This window comes from Labeo rohita, chromosome 1, assembly GCF_022985175.1.
Source record: "Labeo rohita strain BAU-BD-2019 chromosome 1, IGBB_LRoh.1.0, whole genome shotgun sequence".
NCBI classification, from domain to species: Eukaryota; Metazoa; Chordata; class Actinopteri; order Cypriniformes; family Cyprinidae; genus Labeo; species Labeo rohita.
In genome coordinates, this window is record NC_066869.1 from 27169606 (window position 1) to 27191678 (window position 22073).

The 22073-nt window shown below is 36.0% G+C and overlaps 1 protein-coding gene across 12 annotated transcripts in view; it reads left to right on the forward strand.

Moving 5' to 3' along the window:
- Positions 1-12479: 12479 nt before the first annotated feature.
- Positions 12480-22073, forward strand: part of lmo7b (LIM domain 7b) — a 46426-nt gene continuing 36832 nt past the window's right edge. For all 12 annotated transcript variants that reach the window (XM_051113046.1, XM_051112960.1, XM_051112968.1 and 9 more), the window contains exons 1-6: positions 12480-12789; positions 14348-14421; positions 17554-17624; positions 18627-18696; positions 19104-19210; positions 21496-21526. In XM_051113046.1, the coding sequence (XP_050969003.1) occupies positions 14353-14421; positions 17554-17624; positions 18627-18696; positions 19104-19210; positions 21496-21526 (348 nt within the window). In that variant the 5' untranslated portion in view covers positions 12480-12789; positions 14348-14352. The remainder of the gene's footprint in view (positions 12790-14347; positions 14422-17553; positions 17625-18626; positions 18697-19103; positions 19211-21495; positions 21527-22073) is intronic.

Consider the following 22073-nt stretch of genomic DNA (forward strand, 5'->3'; position numbering starts at 1 on the left):
GTTCTTGGCCATTCAAAGCGGCCAAAGTTCCCAGAACTTCTGCCATCAGTCTAAAGGTCTGGCTACACCAGAGATTAGTTTATAACCAGCCTAAACCAGCTCTTGACCAACTAAAGACCGGCTCAAAACAGCTGCCATGCTTCAAAATATACCGAACATATGCTGTTTTTCTTTTAACAGTGAAATCTGTTCATCACACAAAGTGATCATGGCTATTCACAAGACATCGATTAAACAGCTTGATTGATATAAATTATATTTAAGATGTATTTATGTGTTTCGTGTATCGATGATAGTCAAAGATATCACCTGTTGTTGATGCCTTTGACGATAGCAAGACGATTATTATTATTATTATTATTATTACTAATTATCCATCAAAAGTGACTAGGCACCTAACTTTAGCGATTAAGCATGGAGTGTAAGTAAATAATTAACTAAATTAGCATGATAATATTGTGATTCGGCGATCTCACAGGCAGATGATAGCAGACAATATCGCCCAACACTAATGGAATTGACTTTCACTGGAGGGGCAGAAATCTCTCAGATTTTATTAAGAATTTCTTCAATTGTGTTTTAAAGATCGAATGGGTTTGGAATGACATGAAGGTGAACAAATGATGTCAGAATTTTAAGTTTTGGGTGAAATTCATTTTTTCACTTTCCAAATTGTACTCTGATTTTCCTAAGGAGCTTGCTTTTGATGTGAAGGGCAACCTATTATGCCCCTTTTTTTGTAAAATAAGTCTCTAATGTCCCCAGAGTGTGTATGTGAAGTTTTAGCTCAAAATACCCTACAGATCATTTTTTATAGCTTGTTAAAAACGTGCCATTTTGTATCTGTTCCTTTAAATGCAAATGAGCTGGTACTCCCGGAGAAGAGGGCGGTGCTTCATGAGCTCATGCTCTAGTGCTGTTCTTTAAAAATATACATTCCACTATAAATACAAGCCTGTTATCTTTTTGCTTATCAATTTTCCACAAGTTGATATGATTCTTTCGGGTCTTAACATACTTTGGTTAAAACTTCTCAGTGGTAATGTAAAACAACACCCTTTCCAGCTCTGTTGCTTTAAATGCAAATGAGCTTAAAAATGCTTAGGAGCCATTCTTGTCTACGTCCCTGCTCCGTCGATGAAACAATGTCGGTCGGACTGTTACAGCTCACTCAGGGCAGGTCTAAGGCAAGACGGCCGTGCCAATCAACTATCATGGGAGCGACCTTGGTCCGTGTGACGTCACACAGACAAGAAGCTGAGAATGACCTGATTTAAAAAAGGTGATATTATTTTTAGGGATTAAATAAAAACCACTGAGTGGATTATCATTATATGGTGAATGTTGAACTCAGTGCCAACACACATTTATGTTCAAACAACATGTAATAGTGAATTTGCATCCGATCACCCCTTCAACTACCACATTCCTATTCACAATCATTCTGGTAGCATGTGAAGGCAGCATCAGTGAAAACAGAAAGAGGCAATCGTAGCTTTATGAACATTAGCCTTACAGAGTGCCAAGAAGCTCTTTCAGAAAGTCAACTTGGAAAACAAACGCATGATACTTACTTCATCTGGAGCTGACGTTCGAGCATGAAGCGTTGGTATTGATCCCTAAACATATAGGGGACTTCACATATTTCAGTTCAGATGAAGGGAGTCTATGGAAACTACGGAAATGGGAGAGACTTTTCCCTACAATGACGTGTACAGAGGGAGAATCTGAAATTGCTTATTCTGAGAGACTGTTCATGATTTATTGGGATTACAAAAAAAAAAAAAAGAGCGAGCGCAGAACTGTGTTCAAACACCTTATAAAAGTGATTTTTGCATAATAGGTCCCCTTTAAATAAGTTTAGTTCATTCAAGAGTGACAATTCTGTCATCAAAGTCATGTTGTTTCAAACCTGTATCACTTTCTTGTAGTGGAATGCAAAAGAAAATAGTCTGAAGGATGTTTTAACTATTTTTGTTCATACTGTGAAAGTGAATGGGGTCCAAAAGAACAATTTCATTGTATGGGCAAAAAAAAAAAAAACATTTTTCAAAATAACTCCTTTTTGTGTTCTATAAAATGAAGAAAGTCATACGGGTTTGGAGCAATATGAGGGTGAGTAAATGATGACAGATTTGTCATTTTTAAGTGAACTACCCCTTTAAACGTCAGTACAGAATGTGAGTACTACTATAAACATTTGTCTGACTCATTTACTAGGGGCGCACACAAACTAGACCCATATGGCACTGAGCCGTGATGCCTATTACATTGCATCACAGGAAATAACCTTACGGGAAGCGTCTTTTGATAAACAGAACCTACGCTGATAAAATTTATAACAGAATGTTTTAAAAAGTTGGATTTAGGGACAAGTTGCGGGGGTTACAGTTGAGGAGTGGAGAGAAAGAAGAAGAGTAAAGGAGGAGGACAGGAGGGGAAAGAGACGAGAAGAATGAGAGAAGCCAACAATGTGACAAAGAAATGAAAATGATAGAGTGCCTGCAAAGAAGTAAAGGATGAGTGCGAGAGAGAGCATAAATAAGAGGTTATTTTGAAGTGAGTGCCTCAGTAGGAAGACAAAAGAGAGGGGGCGAGAGAAAGAAGGGAGGTTGGCAAGGTTCGGAGGCCCTGGCTTAGCTCTGAGTCTGTCTCCTAATGGGCTCAGGGCTCCCTGATTTTCAAAGCCAGAGGGAAACATGAGCGCAGACTCCAACCTCAGCATTCCAACACACACACACGCTCTCAGACCAACCTCAATCTCTCGCTCTCTTTCCGTTTCCCTTCCCTTCCATCTTACAACAAACACTCTCATCCTTGCGTTCTCTTTCAATCCAACCTCAGCCTTACCCAACACACTTTCCCTCTCAAACCCACTTCACCCTTAAAGGAATAGTTCACCCAAAATGGAAATTCTGTCATCATTTACTCACCCCTCATATCCTTCTAAAGCAGTATAACTTTCTTTCTTCCATGGAAAACAAAAGAAGAAATGTTGAAGTGTGTACAGTTTTTTTTTTTTTTTTGCAGTTGCAATTAATAGAGTGTTCCAGTGATGGCGTATTTTTGTAGGCCAAACCATAAGTTAGCATCGCCCTAATGCCCTTGACAAAAACCCAATAGGATTTTTCCACTGGCATTTGGAATATTGCAGAAAATAAGCTCTTTGAGTTGACATGTTTTGTTCATCAAGGCAATCTTCACAAATGAACTCAACTTTAATGGATTTTGAAGCATAAATACAAATCGCCAGAAGTAAAAAGCTAAATGTAGGCTATAAATGATCTACACCACAGTCTTAAAAGTTCACCATCATGACCACTACATTTCCTACCACTCTTTTAATCTTAATGTAAAATCAACAGGTTGGACATTTTGAGTTAAAATAGTTTGCAAGAGCAAAAGTATAACTAAAACAAGCCTGTAAAAGTGGACTACAGTGAGCGGATGAGTTCAGCATGATAACTTTCAATGTCCCCAACAATCCCATTAGCCACTTATTAGCAACTGGCATTTTCAAGACCATCTAAAAAATGCTGGGTAATTTTTATTATATATATATATATATATATATATATATTTTTTTTTTTTTTTTTTTTGTCCAAATGCTGGGTTTAGCCTGTTGGGTCGTTTTATTGGGTTATTTTTAATAATTCCCTCACAAACCTCCCCAGTGCTGGATCAGTGTAATAGTGTTGGGTAATCTGTGTTAAACCAGTTGAAACTGGATACATGGTCGTTTGTTTTCTGTCCTGAGAGAAAACTTGACTTACGGGAAACTTCTGGGTTCAGCCTGTTGGGTCATTTTATTGGGCTGTTTTTAATATTCTTACCCAGGTGCTGGGTAGTTTTTCTGCACTCCAAAAAATGCTGGGTTATTTTTTTTTAAACCCAAATTCTAGGTCCAGCTTGTTGAGCCATTTTATTGGGTTATTTTTAAGATGTTTTACCAAGGTGCTGGGTAGTTTTTCTGTAACTAAACTGTTGGTTATTTTTTCTACTCAACTGCTGGGTTGAGCCTGTCTCAGACAACACAACCTGGCTGTTGAGTTATAGTCAGAGCGCTGGCTTTTTGAGTTCTCTACAGGAGATAGCGGTTCTCAGCGCCCCTGTGCACTTCTTAAGTGAAATAAAGGTTTGTATACATGTTATTTCAAGTCTTTAATCTGCTGTAAATTCTATTATTTTACACAACGCAACATACAAGGACGAGATGTCAGTCAGCTGTCAACAGCAGTTGTTCATTTCACATGATGGAAATGCCTTTTGCTTTGCAATACATAAATTGATTTTATTCGTTATAATACTGAATTTAATTTAATTTGATGTGGCCCCCCGACTGAGCCTGGTTTCTCCCAAGGTTTTTTTCTCCATTTCTGTCACTGATGGAGTTTTGGTTCCTTTCTTTCGCCTCTGGCTTGCTTAGTTGGGGACACTTAGTTTCCAGCAATATTGTATACTATTTGAACTGAACTAAGCTATATGATGACATCACTGAATTCAATGATGAACTGCCTTAAACTGAAAACTGAATGTTTACTGTTGTCCTTTTGCATTATTGACGCACTATTTCCTATTCAATACTGTAAAGCTGCTTTGTAACAATCTGTATTGTCAAAAGTGCTATGTAAATAAAGGTGACTTGACTTGTTAAAATATGTTCCCTAATCTCAGTACCGTTTGTTTATGGGCGGGTTATAGAGACAGTCACGGCATCTTTTAGCTAGGAGTGAAATGCGAGACGGCGGTCTACAGTTCACAATTTCCTTGGCGAACAGCAGCCCATCACTGACTCAGATTTTGGTGACACACCAGCATGAGAATTAGCACTATATCGGTGAAAAGTGATTACAGAGAACGGTTGAATACACTTAAATTAAAATGCTACTTATAAAACTTATATATTTTTTTTCTAAAATAATTGTTAAGCGAGTTTAATGGTATGCAGTATTGTAAACTATGCTCTATTCACCCAAATAAATTAAATATATCTTATATTTTGTCCATGGTTGCTCTTGCTTTTGATTATTGCTGTTGCCTCTGTAATTCTGTGTGTGATTTCCAGCCCATTTTAAGCCAACAATGTAATAATTTTGATCAACAATTGACTTAAATAAAACCAACCAGGTGGGTCAAAATATTGTACAATACTGTTCAATATTTACCCAGTGCTGGGTTGCCAAATAACCCAGAAATGGTTGTTTTTAACCCAGCATTTTTAGAGTGTAAAAGTGAGGTATTACTGATGTATTTTATATAGTAGAATAAAACTTGAGGCTATCTTGAGCTTCTGTTAGACCATTTTACAGGCATTTAACCAAAAACACATTCAAAAAGTCCACTGACTTCAGGACAATGGAACCGAAAGTTCAAAGACACTGATTTGTTTCTAGGATTTAGGACTCAGCTGCAGCACTTTATGGATACTGGAGCTTTCAGGTTTTAAAGTATGTTTCAATGATTCACAGGAATCTGTGTTACATTAAGTCTAAAGCCATATGGTGGCTTTGTGTAAGGAACTGATTCTAATTTAGTCATGTATGTAAATGTAAATCATGAACCTATCATTAATTTCAGTGAACCATTTGATCCAATCCACAAAACAAATGTATTACTTCACAAATCAGATTTGTGCGCCAAATAGTTAAAGGTTATAAGTGAATAACTTTTTTTTTTTTTTTTTTGTTTCTCACACAAAACCACTTTTATGCTTTCAGAAGACTTGGAATATAGTAGACAAGTTGGGTGGACTACTATTAATGGTGCTTTTATGGTGAAGCTTGAAACCTCCAATCCCTATTATAATGAATAAAATGCATAAAAAACAACCAGTACAGTCTTAAAACATTTTCTTTTTGTGTTCCACAGAAGAAAATAAGCCATTCTGGTTTGGAATAATTTGAGGGAGAGTAAATTAAGACTTGCAGTACTGCCTTATTAGCATACTGAGCCATTGTTCTATTAGTGCCTTATTATATGTATTGACCATTCGGCAAATGACAGCAGCAAACTCTCACTGACTCATAGACACTCTGACTTGCAACCCATGCTTTATTGTTGTACAACCAAGCCTCTGACACGGTTTCTCTCTGTGGCACCGGCTTCATAACGCCACAGTAAATAGACTGCCGACTGCCTTCTGCTCTGACACCACAATCTGCGAAGCTACTGCCTCACCAGCCTTAAAACTGCCTCACTACCAAGTCCCATCAGAGAGCCTCACTGGCTATATTGACTCAAGGGTGAGATGTAAAATGTGATGTGTCTCTTATTACAGATATTGGAAGTTGATCACTTGGCGTGTGTGAACACTCCTCCATCTGACACATCAGTTTGTTCACACCCTTCTGACACCACAAGGCATCACCATAGCAACTTCTCACTCTCTCACCCTTCTTTGGTCCTGTTGAGAACACATGACATGATAGCACACATACACACACTTAAGATGACCTCACCACATCTATGTTATTCATTAGAGATTTGAAGTTATTACATTGAGAACTGCTTGGCCAGGACATTCTAAATTAGTTGTTCTTGCTAATATAAGCATCATTATAACTCTGTTCCAAAATCTAGTTGGATGACTCACAATCTTCGAAGACAACATCCAAACCATCATGGAGCTTCATAAGTGACTGATCTGGAATGTTCTTTATTAGCAGAAACTCAAAAAGGACTCCACGCTGGACTCTTGACTAGCATTTGATTTCAATACACTTGTTAAAGGGATAGTTCACATTAAAATGAAAATTCTGTCATTGATTACTCACCCTCATAACGTTCCAAAGCCGTAAGACCTTCATCATCTTCAGAACACAAATTAGGATATTTTTGATGAAATCCTAGAGCTTTCTGACCCTGCAATGCAAATGAAATGTTCAAGGCCCAGAAAGGTACTAAGAACATCATTAAAATAGTCCATGTGACATCAGTGCTGTGTTGCTAAATCCGCGTGTTGAAGCGACCCCAATAACATCATATTTAGCCCTGGAATGCGAATTTACCAGGTGGACCCTGACAAAAAACATGTATTTTACACCTTGGTATGCGATTTTTAATGGGGGACCCCCATTCAAACATGATTGGGCTAGTTTTGAGTAGCAGTTGGGCGGGATTTGTTGTGAAAACCTGGCAACCCCGCATCAGTGATTCAACCTTAATTTTATTAAGCTACGAGAATACTTTTTGTGCGCCAAGAAAACAAAAATAACAATTTTATTCAATGATTTCTTTTCTTCTGGATGCACTGTGCCTTGTTTACAAGCAGAGGAAGACGCTGATGTACATAAAACATCTTTGTAAACATGTCTGAAGATTTCAACAGAGAGGATGACCTTACTTATTTGAACCAGAACATACAGACGATGAACTAGGAGAGAAGGATGTTCTGTATCAGAACGCCGGCTCCACACACGTTTCATGCTACTCTTGTGAACGCACATTGCAGATTGACACGGAAGAGAAAAAATTGTTGAATTAAGTTGTTATTTTTGTTTTCTTTGTGCACAAAAAGTTTTCCGTAGCTTCACAACATTAGGTTTAAACCACTAATGTCCTTACCACCATTCTGGGCCTTGAGCGTGTCAGTTGCGTTACTGTCTTTGCAGGGTCAGAAAGCTCTCGGATTTCATGAAAAATATCTTAATTTGTGTTCTGAAGATGAATGAAGGTCTTACAGATTTGGAACGACATAAGGGTGAGTAATTAATGACAGAATTTAAATTTTTGGGTGAACAGTCTCTTAAAGTTATGACGGAGCGATGACCATGATAACCATGACTTTTCCAGTAATTTGTTATATACCAGGGGTGTCAAACTCTGGGACTGGAGGGCCACAGCCCTGCAGAGTTTAGATGCAACCCTAATTAAACACACCTGATCCAATTAATCAAGTCCTTCAGGCTTAATTGAAAACTGCATAGTATGTGTGTTGGAGCAAGGTTGGAACAAAACTCTGCAGGGCTGCGGCCCTCCAGGAAGTGAGTTTGACACCCCTGTTATATACTGTGTATGGATTAATGAGCTAGCTGACCCAAAAATAAGTCCTTTGTTTATCTTTGGAACAAAAATGAATTAATTCAACAATTTTTTCTCTTCTGTGTCAGCCTTTGACACACATTCATGACGCAGGAACTGCCGTTTTGACATAGAATGTCCATCTCACGCATGTGTCGAAGACTGACACGGAATAGAAGAAATTGTTGAATAAATTCATTATTTTTGTTTTCTTTGCACACAAAAAGTATTCTTGTAGCTTCAAAAAATTACGGATGAACCACTGATGTCACATGCACTATTTTATCAACGTTCTACCTCCCTGTCTGGGCCTTAAAGATGGTAGCTGCATCTATGAAAGGTCAGAAAACTCTCAGATTTCATCAAAAATATCTTAATTTGTGTTCTGAAGATGAATCTGGTTTGGAACGACGTGAAGGTGAGTGATTAAGGACAGAATTTTATTTTTTGGGTGAACTATTCCTTTTTTTTATATATATTTACTCATAATTTCTATCTGATAAAATATTTTAGAGCTCAGCATAACTAAAATGTATATTCATCTTTATGTAGAGTTCGTTTGCAAAAACAGATAACTCCATTTTTAACTATTTTCAAAAATCATGTTTTTTCATTGTCCATTCCAATTAATCTCAATCAAACTGCAGTTGGGTTATTTTAATGAAGTAAAAATAACAAAATAAATAAATACAGCTAACTAACACAATAAAACACAATAAAAACATGATAACATAATAAAAAACATATTTTTTAAAAGATTAGAAAATCTGAATTATCCGTTTTCGCAAATAAACTCTTCATATTTAATAATTTTACGTAATTTTTACTGTTTTAGGAATCACGCTTTTACAATTACGCTACTTCAAATGTCCAACTTCTTTTCTTTTTTGTTTTTTTTCCAAAGTGTTTTGACCTATTTTAATGCTCGATTTGTCATCTTGAGGCTCCTTTGTAAGTGCTGAGGCCCCCTTATTGAGAACCACTGATGCAGACCACAGAAGTAACGGCTATAAGAACATCATATAGCAACCACCCACTTCATTTGAGCACCACAGGAGGTGAGTTTTACACTGTCACGCATATTTTTAATTAACATTAAAAAATCTAGATGCTAATACTAGCAACTGTTCTACGTTATTCATGACAACATAGAATGAAATCATTCTTGGTCTGATTCATACAGTTTTGACACTGTCATCAAATATTTGCTGAACCTTGTAATGGGAGTGAGTCTGGATGTTAGTAGTGTTTTAAAATGTGTGTTAACAGGAGTGAAATGTGCTCTTGGCTGGACTAACATATCTGGCTGCCCACCTTCCCTTCTTTATCCCTCCCTATTCTCACGTCTGCTGGCAATGCCAGATCAGGACAAAGCTACAGTGTTCAGGGAACTGTAGTGCTACTCTAAACAGCTGGCCAGCTCCAGGTGAAATAGACCACCAGTCAGTGAACAGGGACAAAAGAAGCATATATATGTACACCCACACCCTGAGGCTCTACAGCAACCATATGAGGCATTTTAGAGGGTGGAATCTAAAAATAATCTTTGAAAAATAACATTAATATGCATATTGGTGCAAGAGAACTGTATCTCTCCATGAATATCATTAAACAAAAGTCTCATTCCATTACTTAGCTGAAAACAATAGAAATGATCCCTCAGAGATAGGGAAAAAATGGTTAATTTCAACCTTTGTGAATTGTAGCACTGGCTCTGGTTAGATGTTTGTTTTATAACCAAACTTCATTGTTGTTTGAAAGAATGTCTCTCACGCAAACATGCATTGCCAAACCAACATTCACTTATCTATTCATTTCTGGAACACTTTTTCTCATGTATATCCAGCATATATCCAGTAAGTAAGAGTGGGTTAGAGCTAGATGAACATCACCTCTAATATGTGTGGTGAACCTCATAGCCACTCCAAACTGTAAACAAATTTTCTTTGTATGTTTCTAGTTTAGCTCATTCAATCCAGTGGCTTAAGAAACCAAGAATTAGAATCAAAAACACACATTTTAAGATCAGGACGTAATAGAAGTCTGTGGCAATGGATTTGCAAAAGATCATTAGATCTACTTCAGCTTGCTAGGAATTCTAGAACCTTTAGAATGTTTACTTAAACTCTGATCTCTTGGCCAGGCTTGAACTAACTTTAAAAATACCAGTTATGTCTGATGAGGAGAACGATTTTGGAATATCAAACCCACTAAGGAATCTAATTGGCTTTAGATTTGCACCACTTTTGTTCAACTTGAATTTGTTTTTAACACATCGCCAATCAGTCTAGGCCTCTCAATAAAACATTTGGTACATTTTGTACACAAAACATTTTTTTTTTCAGACTGACCCATGTACAGATCTCTATTGCTAGAACATCTTCATACATGCATTTAGCCGTTCAAGCGAAAGAAGATTGCAATCTGATGTGCAACAAATCCACCATAAGAAGTCAAAAGTTTACATACACTAATTCTAATCTAACGATGCATAAACAGCAGGGGGGGTGAAAACTTTATGAATTTGAAGATCAGGGTAAATTTGACTTATTTTGTCTTCTGGGAAACATGTTAGTATCTTCTGTAGCTTCTGAAGGGCAGTACTAAATGAAAAAAAGATATTTAAGCAAAAACGTACACATCCTCATTCTGTTTAAAAGTTTACACCCCTGGCACTTAATGCATAGTTTTTCCCTTCACGAGCATCAGTGAGCATTTGAACCTTCTGTAATAGTTGCATATGAGTCCCTCAGGTGTCCTCAGTGTGAAAAGATGAATCTTAAAATCATACGGTTATTGTTGGAAAGGGTTCAAATACACAAAAATGCTGAAAAACCAAAGAATCTGTGGGACCTTAACTGTTCAGGACCAACAAGGGATTCATGAACAACTACCACTAATAAAAAAAACAACAACTAATAAATAATAAAAAAAACTGCCGTGGATCATTCAGGTAACAACACATTGTTAAGAATCAAGTGTATGTAAACTTTTGAACAGGGTCATTTTTATAAATTCTACTATTTTTTTTCTTGTGGACTATATGTGAATGTCTTTTATGTGAAATATCTTATTCAGGTCAGTGCTAAATGTTTTTAGTAAAATAATTAACATTTTGCAGATTCTGCAAAGTGTATGTAAACTTTTGACTTCAACTGTATTTAACGATGTGTTCTCTTATTACAAAATCTACAAGACACCCAACAGAAAAGTGCATCCAAATATATTTATCATCAGATTTAATCACTTATTTCCATCATCACAAGTGAAACCGCAAAGTTTATAGACCAACAACAGAGGACACCTATCACCAACATCCTGTGAAGAGCTGCTAGCATGCTTTGAAACGTATATGTCTGTCTTAATGTTCATCAGATGACAACAATAGTGTGATAAAGTGCTGGTTGTCTGACAGCAGACTAGTCACACAGGAAACCAGTGGGCAGACAGGCTTGTACATTGCTCCAGCTTTGGTTAACACTTCCTGTCGCTGGATGAAGCACTTCCTGTTTTAGTTCCAGCTGTTGAAAGCACCTCTCAGTGTAAGTTATAAGCATGCTTCTGATGCAACAAACAACAGTAATTGCATCTTAATTAACTGCATCATATATATAGATATATATTTGATTCTTTCTGGAATTAAACAGGCATCTATAAACTGTTTTTGTATAGAACAGAGATTTGTGAAAATTCATAAAACATAATATATAGGAAATATATAAGCCTACAAGTTTGCATCTACAGCTAAATAAATAAATAACAATACTTTTACATTTTATAATTGTCCTTTTACACCTACAGCCGGCGAGACAAATAAGGCCTGTCAATCATTATTATGCAGATCTCTGATTGGATTAGATTATATTGTGGTGTAGACTGACAGATCTGACAGATTAGCTTTCTACCTAAAAGTCATCTGTGAGGTTAAAAGCACTTAGCAGTGTAAACCACAGTCTGTATTCAGACCTAACATGTATGGCAATGTTTTTTTTTTTTCTTTTTTTTCTTTTTTTTTTTCTAGGCATAGATCAGTTTGACTTTCCTTGAACATAAACCAGCACTTGTGTTCTTATCCAAATAAAATTTAAAATGATGAAATACTCATTATGATTTCACTGTCATGATAAAGTTTATCAAAACATTCATGTTAGCTGGTTGTGTGGTCGTTTTTATTAAATAATTAAATTGACCCTGACTGCAATGGCAAAACTAAACACATAGTATTTTACATATATTTCATGTTAACGTCAGTTAGAACTGAAGTGCCAAGATGTACTGCTAAAAAGTTTGGGCCCTTGGCTTTTTCTACGACGTTCAAGACAAGACAACGTTGTTTAAGTGAATATTTGTCGTCATCTGCTGGTCATATGCTATAGCACGCCAGCACATGTCATTAGTCTTTATAGCAGCAGGGGGCGTGGCATATATTTAAACTCATCATCACTACATATGCACTTGCTTCTGCAAACACGCAAGCTGTCCTGTGCGCTCACCGCCTCTGTTTCATCACCGAACGGGGACTTTTCTGTTCCTGCTCACGACAACAAGCAAGTTCGGTGGAAGGAGGGCTGCACAATCCAGTCGTGTGCAGAGACTTCAAGGTGTGAAGTTGAAGAGCAATGTTTGCAACAGATTAAAAGAGTTGTGTTGGAGGCACGCGCGCACTGGTAGCGGGAAACACCTTGCGCTTTCGAGTCAAGACATCTGGGAAGTGAAATTTAAGAGTAGTTACAGGAAATCAATAAACGTAATTGAAACAGGGGCTAGAAGGTAAGTTTTGAGTCATTCCACTTGAGATGCTTGTAGGATGCCACAGGTGCGCAGTGTTATAAATCACTTTAAACAATTTGGGGTTACAAACATGGAGGTGATGGAAATCATTTTAACCCGTTCAGAGTCACTCCAGAGGACGTCACTTTTCTCTGGTGGTGGTCTTTTCTGTCCTGTGGTGTCACCCAAATCGCAAAAGATTATGTTATGAGATGCTGCTATACTCTTTCTCTTTCTTTCTTTCTTTTTTTTCTTTTTCTTTTTTTTTATCTAAAAATGTGCACCGATAATAATAATAATAATAATGAGACTACTCAGTGACATTACAACTACTGACATTACTAAGGCAAGTTATATCTTTTTTTTGTTTGTTTGTTTATTATCTATTTTTCTGTTTTTTTTTTTTTAATGTAGCAAAGATCTACAATTGCAGAACTGCTAGATGTGATTTCAGTTCTGATTCTTTGACTCATTTTGTCTAGTTTTCACCACAAACTGATTGTCTGTTACACATATAAACATACTGTATGTTTTGTTTTTCACTTTTATGTGTTTCCAGTTATATTAAGTTATAGCTTTATCTGCTTTCGACAGTGAAACAACTCCAACAACTTTAAATAATGCTGTAACTGTTCAGAAACAATTGTTGTTGCAATAAACATTAGAAATGAGTAGAAATAACAATAAATGCTCAGTGTATTTTGTTATTATTCACATAAGATATTGTATAAATATTAATATACAGTTATATATTACCAGTCAAAAGTTTTAGAATAGTAAACCTTACCAAGTGTGCATTTATTTGATCCGAACTACAGCAAAACGGTAAAATTTGGAAATATTTGTACTATTTAAAATAACTGTTTTCTGTTTGAATATATTTTAAAATGTTATTTATTTCTGTAATCAAAGCTTCATTTTCAGCATAAGTTTCAAAGATCAGCATTTATCTGAAATAAAAAGCTTTTGTAACATACACTATACCATTCAAAAGCTTGGAGTCAGTATAAGAAAATAAATAGAAATTAATACTTTCATTTAGCAAGGATGCTTTAAGTTGATCAAAAGTGATGATAAAGACATTTATAATGTTACAAAAGATTTCTGTTTCAGATGAATGCTATTCTTCTGAATGTTCTATTCATCAAAGAAACCTGAAAAAAATTCTACTTGGCTGTTTTCAACATAATAATAAAATTTGAATGAGTTTCGAAGGATCATATGACAGGAGTAATGATGCTAAAAATTCAGGTTTGAAATCACGAATAAATTACATTTGAAATATTATTCAAATAGAAAACAGTTAATTTAAATAAAATTCAGTTCAGATGTTGAAATATTATAGTAAAAATATTTCAACATCTGAACTTTAGATTAAATAAATGCAAGCTTGGTGAGGTAGAGATTACTCTAAAAAGCATTAAAAACTTTTGACTGGTAGGGTGTACATATTTATTTCACTTTATAGTGTCAGATGTTTGTGTTTCTTGACTTTGAATGTAATTTGTCTCTAAATGGGTTTATATTCATATTAGTTTTCAATGTGAAATGCACACAGGTGTGATGGAGTGGCGTCAACAGTCTTCAGTCAGCTGTGAGCTTGCGTTCCAGGAGGCACAGAGATGGCTTGAGGTAATGACATCATTATCAATATTTCCCCTATGCTGGCCACAAGAAAGTGCAGATCTTTTCAGCCTCATTTTCTGTTGAGATTGACTTTGTTCTTTGGGTGCATGGAGCATCTAAAGCTTTAAATATTCAAATCGATTTATACAGTGCAGTTTTTAATATAACCTGACAGATATTTTAGCCCAGCTTTAGTATTTAGTGAACATTTCAGAATGCAAAGAACCTGTACCGATGTGTGTGAACTCTCAGGAAATGCTTTATTTCCTGAGTGTTATTTTAGAAGCACCAGTTAAATGGAAACTAGACATGATAAAATTCATCTTGATGTTCCCTTCTGTCCTGAATGTTTTTAAAGCGGCCTTAGATAACCTGTACCATTTGTGGTTGACTTATCAGCTTTTAACCATTTGCAAAGTAGCCAAATACAGCTCCATAGAATCCTAGATGCCTTCTGGCATCCTTTATTAAGCTATTAACTGTTTTGAATAATGAGGTAATGCTTTGTTTGCTTTCATCCGAATGGCTTTTATTACATGTATCCTGCAAGTTACAGTAAGACGATACAATTTGTATTGTAATGGCCTTAGTATAAAGCACTGTGTCTGTAATACAGTAAAGTCATGTATCAGGTGACTGATGATATACTGTAGTATTTATTCAGTTCTATGATATATGCTTTTGTACCATCGTATTTATATGAAATAAAAAAAAAAATACTATGTTGCTTTCATGGCATATGCTACCATGCACAAGTTTGGGGCCATTTTTGCAATGTTTTTAATTATTTCATGTGTACCGAGGCTGCATATATTTGCTAAAATACAGCACAGACAGTAACGTTGTGAAATTGTTACAATTTAAGATAACTGTATTTTAATATATTTAACTGTAATTTATTTCCTGTGATTACAAATTTAAATTTACTCAGTCTTAAAGGGATCACCCAAAAATGAAATTCTGTCATTAATTTTTCACCCTCATGTCGTTTTCAGAACACAGACTAAGTTATTTTTGATGACAGCAAGGGGGCTACCACGTCACCAAGGTCCAGAAAGGTAGTAAGAACATTGAAAAAATAGTCCATGTGACATCAGTGGTTCAACCTTTATTTTATTAAGCTACGAGAATACTTTTTGTGTGCAAAAGAAAACAAAAGTAATAACATTATTCATTGTCAGTCTTCGCCGCCATTCACAAGAGTACCACAGCGCATGCGTTGTTGAACAAAGTCTTTTATTTTTGTTGTCTTTGCATGCAAAAAGCTTCATAAAATTACGGTTAAACCACTGATGTCACACTGACTGTCCTTACTATGTTTCCGGACCTTGAACGTGGTAGTTCCCTGCTGTCTATGGAGGCTCAGAAAGCTTTTGGATTTCATAAAAATATCTTGATTTGTATTCCAATGATGAATGAAGGTCTTACAGGTTTGGAATGACATGAGGGTGAATAATTAATTTCAGGATTTTCTTTTTTGGGTGTACTATCACTTTAAGTATCACATGATGAAGTATCACAGAAGTCATTCTAATATGCTGATTTGCTGCTCAAGAAACATTCATTAGTATTGTGAGTGTTAAAAAACAGCTTTGCTGCTTTTATATGTTTGTGGAAACAGTTCTTTAGTGCTAGTGAATAGAAAGCTCAAAAGAAGATAATGTATTTGAAACACATATTTTTGTAATATTACAAATGTGTTTACTTCTTAAGTGTTCAGCTTTGCATGTTGAATGTGTTCTTGCTGCACTAAAGTCATACCTCTAAGATCTAACCACCATTTCCTGTCCTATCACTCCTGTGCCACCTAGAATAGCAGTGTTTTTGCTTGCTTGTTGTTGCACGTGATTCAGACGTGCAAAACTATGAAAGCAGAATTTTTATATGCTTTGAAATGTATTTGAAAATGGGATAAAATAATGGAATTGTGAGTTGCTTTTGGAGTTTGCCATGGCTCTCTCAGGTCTCTTTTGGTGTAGACTATACACAAGCGGCCATTGATGGATTACATTCCATGTGCCCAAACAAGCTGATGATCAGGATGCAGAATTGGCCAGGCATCAGGCATGGATGCTTCAGTGCATCCCAATCTGAACACAAAGGACCCCTGAGTTGTTTGTCACATTCTACTTGCCAAATGCCTGCTCCACCACATGACTGTTACAGTCAGGTGCTTCTTGCTCTGGCACCTCAGTCTCCAAACATGTTGTATTGTGTGGCATCATGGAGGGAGGCTCTGAGGTCATGTTTGTATGTGCACGATTATAATGTGTGAATAGGACAACTTAATGGTTGATAATTTGACTGGAACAGTTTTACTGCAAAATGAGAGAAAGTGTGGTTTTGGTTAGAGAGCTGCCTAACTTGGCTAAATAATGGCATGGGATGATTTGTGATTGTGCCTTTTGAGGTTAGCAGTGGAGATGTGTGTGTGTGTGTGTGTATGTGTGTTTCTGAATTATAGGGCACTTGTTGATTTTGCTCACAGTTTGTTTTGCTTGCTTAATGACAGTAAAAGTAATTATGTGGTGTACTATTGCATATGATGACTGAAGATCAGAATGTGCTCTGAAATATATCTGGTTGGAGTGGAAAGTAGCATGCCATGTTTTTGAGAGCGCTTGCGGTTTCCTGTCTGTGGACATTCACTCAATAAAATGAATTCTTACTCAGTAATCCGTATGTGTTGCTGACAGGATTTGCTTTCACATGTTTTTGTTAATAAAGCATTATATATAATATATTAATATACATTTGTTAAGTATACACTTACACCGTTCATAAGTTTTGGGTCTGTATTAATGTCTTTTAATAATTTGAAAGACATCTTGTTTAGCAAGGCTGCGTTTATTTGATCAAAAATACAGTAAAAACAGTAATATTACACATTACAATTTTTAAATGAATGGTTTTCTATTTTAATCTACTATTAAAATGTCATTTATCCCTGTGGTCACAATGCTGAAAACTTGGGGGACCTCTGATCCTTTTTTTTTTTTTTTTTTTTTTTTTTTTTTTAGTATTCTATGTTGAATGAATAAATTTAAAAGAACAGTATTTCTTTAAAATAAAAATCTCTTTTTATGTTTTTAGCCCTAATTTGTGACTGTGATCTGTTTGGGTTTCATTTCTTAATAGGAAGTGACAAAAAAGCGTTTTGGAAGTAAAAGCTTTCGTGTGGCCTTAGAGGATGGGGTCCTTCTCTGCGAGTAAGTTATTTTTTTTTTTAGTTCTTTTATTTCTTTAAACATAACAATGTATTGATTTGCAGATTATTATTATTATTTATTTATTTATTTTTAGGTTTAAAGGGTTACTTCACTTCCAGAATAAATTTCCTGATCAATTACTCACCCACATGTCATCCAAGATGTTCATGTCTTTATTTCTTCAGTTGCAAAGAGATTATGTTGTCTGAGGGAAAACTTTTTTTTTTTTTTTTTTTTTTTTTTCTCTCCATATAGTGGACTTGAAGTGGGGTTGAAGGTTCATATTGCAGTTTCAATGCAGTTTCAAAGGGCTCTACAAGATCCCAGCCTAGGAATAAGGGCCTTATATAGCAAAACGATCTGTCATTTTCTAAATAAATAAATAAATAAATAAATAAATAAATAAATAAACATGTATATACACTTTAACCACAAATGCTCATCTTGCACTAGCTCTGCAACGCGCATTACTAATCACATTGGAAAGGTAAAAACAGTGTTCAAAAAGGTAGGATAGTGTGGAAAAACTGCATCTTATTTTCTCCCCTAACAAAATAGTTTTTTACCTTTTTTTGTAAAGGATGTTTGACTTTTTTGCACGTTCGCTTTGTAAACACTGGGTCAGTACTTCCACTTCCTTCCAGTGTGACTACGTAATGCGAGAGGCTCAGCTAGTGCAGGATGTACGCTTAAAAAGCATTATTTATTTATTTTAGAATATGACAGTTTTTGCTAGATATGACCCTTATTCCGCAGATGGGATCATGTGGAACCGTTTGAAGCAGCATTGAAACTGCAGTTTGGACCTTTAACCCGTTGGCAACCATCAAATTCCACTATTTGGAGAAAAATCCTATTATGTTTAATAGGTCAAAAACTTTAATTTCCTTTCGACTGAAATAAAGACATGAACATCTTGGATGACATGGGGGTGAGCAAATTATCAGGAAATGTCTATTCTGGAAGTAAACTAATCCTTCAAAATATTTCATTTGTTTTCAGTCTGATCAACACATTGAAGCCGGGCATCATTAAACGAGTGAACAGGCTCTCCACTCCCATTGCAGGCTTGGTAAGTATATTTAAATGCTGGTTTATTTAACTTAGAATTACGATTTAGTCAACCAGATAGTCTCCAATTAAACAATTATTTTATCATTAAATGATCCCGGTATACTTGTATAAACACTGCAATTTGCAAGACATTTTCCCACAAGTCCATAGGATTCCAATAGTATATGCTGAAAATGTGTGGGACGGTACCTGACAACTGTCTCTCTCCTTCAGTTCCCACCCCTTTTCTGGTTAACTAGTTTGTCTCTTATGCTGATCTATTCTCGGCTAAGCTTCGTCATCCAAGCTTCTCTGCCTAGTACTCTCAACTCAACTTGATTCTTTCACTGGATGCTTAAGAATTGCGGATGACTTTTAAATTTTCATTTACACTAGCTGCATTAGTCAGTGCTGGTCTCTCTTCAGGACAACGTGAATGTGTTCTTCAAGGCTTGCAAGAAGCTAGGGCTTAATGAAGCACAGCTCTTCCATCCTGGAGACTTGCAAGATGTATCCACACGTGTGACTGTCAGGTGAGCAGACAGAAGTGAAAGCAGAAACTCTTATTGCCGTTTTTATTTCTTTGTTACATTGCTGGTTGTAACATCTGTTATGAGCTGTCAACGTTGGATTTGTTGCTTGGGCTTTCTAATGTCTCTTTTGCATTATATTTGTGTAATTCAATAAGCCTTAAACATCTGATGCAAACCTATCTATATGTATTTAAACTTTATTACTACTTTAGCTGTTTATGTGAGTGTAAAGAAGTAAGTCCTTTGTGACTGCAGGAAGAGGGTTCATTTGAATAGTGTTTGCAGTCTGATTACATTTCCATACCAAATGAAAGGCTGGATGGGTGCTGTCACACATTATCTGTCCAACATCAAACTCAAACAATGATACCGGACCAACCCAGACCTATGTTTTAGTCAAGTTGCCTTATGAAAATGTATTTTGAATCAAATCTGATGGCATTTAAATAGCAGAGCAGTCAGACATGACGCACTGGCTAATGGTTTGTCATTATTATGATCAGAGGATATGTTTTATGAACACACACCACTCATTTCAGTCAACTTGAAATGGTGTTCATGGCTCAGTTGACTTTTGATGAATTTGTATCTGCATAACATGGGATTAAAGAAAATTGGTGATGTCATCCTAAAATCCAAGTTGTTTTTGAACTTACAAAGACGATGTTTCCTTTTGGAACAACATTGTGTAGATATTTAGAAGACGGATTGTTTAAAACGTGTCTGAACTATGGCATTGTAGTTAGAAGCTGAGATACGGTGCTCACGTGGACATTAAGAGTTTTAGTTTGGCTTGCGTAATGTTCCATTTTTCCATTTATCTTGTCTCTTGTCCTCTCGCTACTACAGTGGTTCCCAACCATTTTGATTACAAGGCCCCCTGTTATTCAATATTTGAAGCCCCTCTAATGAAGAAATATGATTTCAGTTAGATTATTTTAATATATTAATAATAATTTATTATTTTAAATGCTATTAAAGGGATAGTTAACTTAAAAATGTCTCAAATCCGTAAGACCTTCGTTCCTCCTCCTTCGGAAGACAAATTAAGATATTTTTGATGAAATACGAGAACGTGCATCACGGAAGAAAGTAAATTTTTGAATAAAGCCGCTGTTTTTTGTATTCTTGGAGCTTTGTAAAATTACAGTTGAACCAATGTCACATGGACTATTTTATCCATGTCCTTACTACCTTTCTGGGCCTTGAACGTGTCAGTTGTGTTACTGTGTACATGGTCAGAAAGCTTTTGGGAGTTCATCAAAAATGTCTTATTTGTATTCTGAAGTTGAATGAAGGTCTTACAGGTTTGGAACGACATGAGGGTGAGTAATTAATGACAGAATTTTCATTTTTGAGTGAACTATCCCTTTAAGTCATCTAATGGCTCCCTTTAGACCTTTAGAAGGTTTGTTTGAGAACACTACTCTATTATCCCTGTCTGTAGTATTTTCAAAACCATATGGAATTTCCATGAAGTATTTCCAATAACTAATTTCAGTCGCTACTTTGTTCTGTGGATTTCATCACACAGCCTCATTTTTCAGGTCCTGACTCAACCCTGAGCAATAAATCATGTTGTCCATCCTGCTGAGAGCTTAATGTCCCTACCATTGGCCTTGTAGAGGGATGAGGTGCACGAGAGGGTGGGGCGGGGGCACAGTGACCTCTAAATTTAGCTCCATATGACTGTCCCTTTAAACCAAATGCTATGGTGAAGCTATAGTGGATCTGACTGCTATTTTTAACTCGCATACTTTCTCGCGGTCATGTTGGTTTAGGGCTCAATGAAATAACATACACACTTTCACTTAATAACCTCAGAACTGCAGCTCAAGTTTTGTTTTCTTACAGCCTGTCTGACTTATTTTTAAGATAACTTGACACTTTATGTAATGAATGTCTGGTGTTTAAATAGCTGAATTCCTTTGTAAAACCATATTTGCTAGTTCATGGTGACAAACAGATGGCTCACATGTTTGGTGTCAGCATGCTGCGAGAACAAGTATGTTCCTCTGTCAGATAGTTTAGAGTTTCTTTTAAGCACTTGCTGATTGCCTTTGTTTAGCACTGGAAACTTTGTATGTAATGCTTATTGTAAATAAAAATCAGTGTATGTGATTAGTAACTTACTGTAAAGCTTATGTGGTATGTCATTGAGGTCCATTTATAGAAATGACTTAATTTTATTGGAGGGTATAGGGTGGATTTAGTTGCTGGAAGTGATCTGTGTGTGTGACAGTGAATGTTCATCACATTTAACCTCCTTCTCTCCTTCTGCTTAGACGTGAAGAGACAAGCAGGAGACTGAAAAACGTAAGTTTTCTGCTATTAAGAGCTTGTTTTTAATTGCAAACCAAGAACTTATGAACTACACGGTGCATCAAGTGAGTGTATGCATGGCTTGTCTTTAATGTGGACTCAAATTGGCCTTTGACTCTTTGGTTTGCATACCAAACAAGTTGGTTTGTAATTTTATCTTGTCACAGTCTTCTGCTGAAGGTGTTATTGCTGTGTCATTTAAAGTGGGCATTTAAAGCCACTTAAAGCGCTGCTTTGCATGAACTATATGGATTAATGATTCAACTGAAGACCAGCATTTTAAAATATGAACACTTGTTTAAGTTAAAATGGTGTTTTAATTTTACACCTCCATATGGTTCTCAAATGGCTCACTTATATGCTCATGATCATCTCAAATTGTACAGTGCACTCATGTTTCTTTTAGAGTAAGTAATACTGGGAAAAAAAGCATAAGAGGTATTGATAATGACAGTAACTCTAAGAGTTTTGAATGTGTCAAAGGAATTTGTTTTGGTAATATTTGATTCAGAATAATTCAAATTAGAATAATTCATTTTAG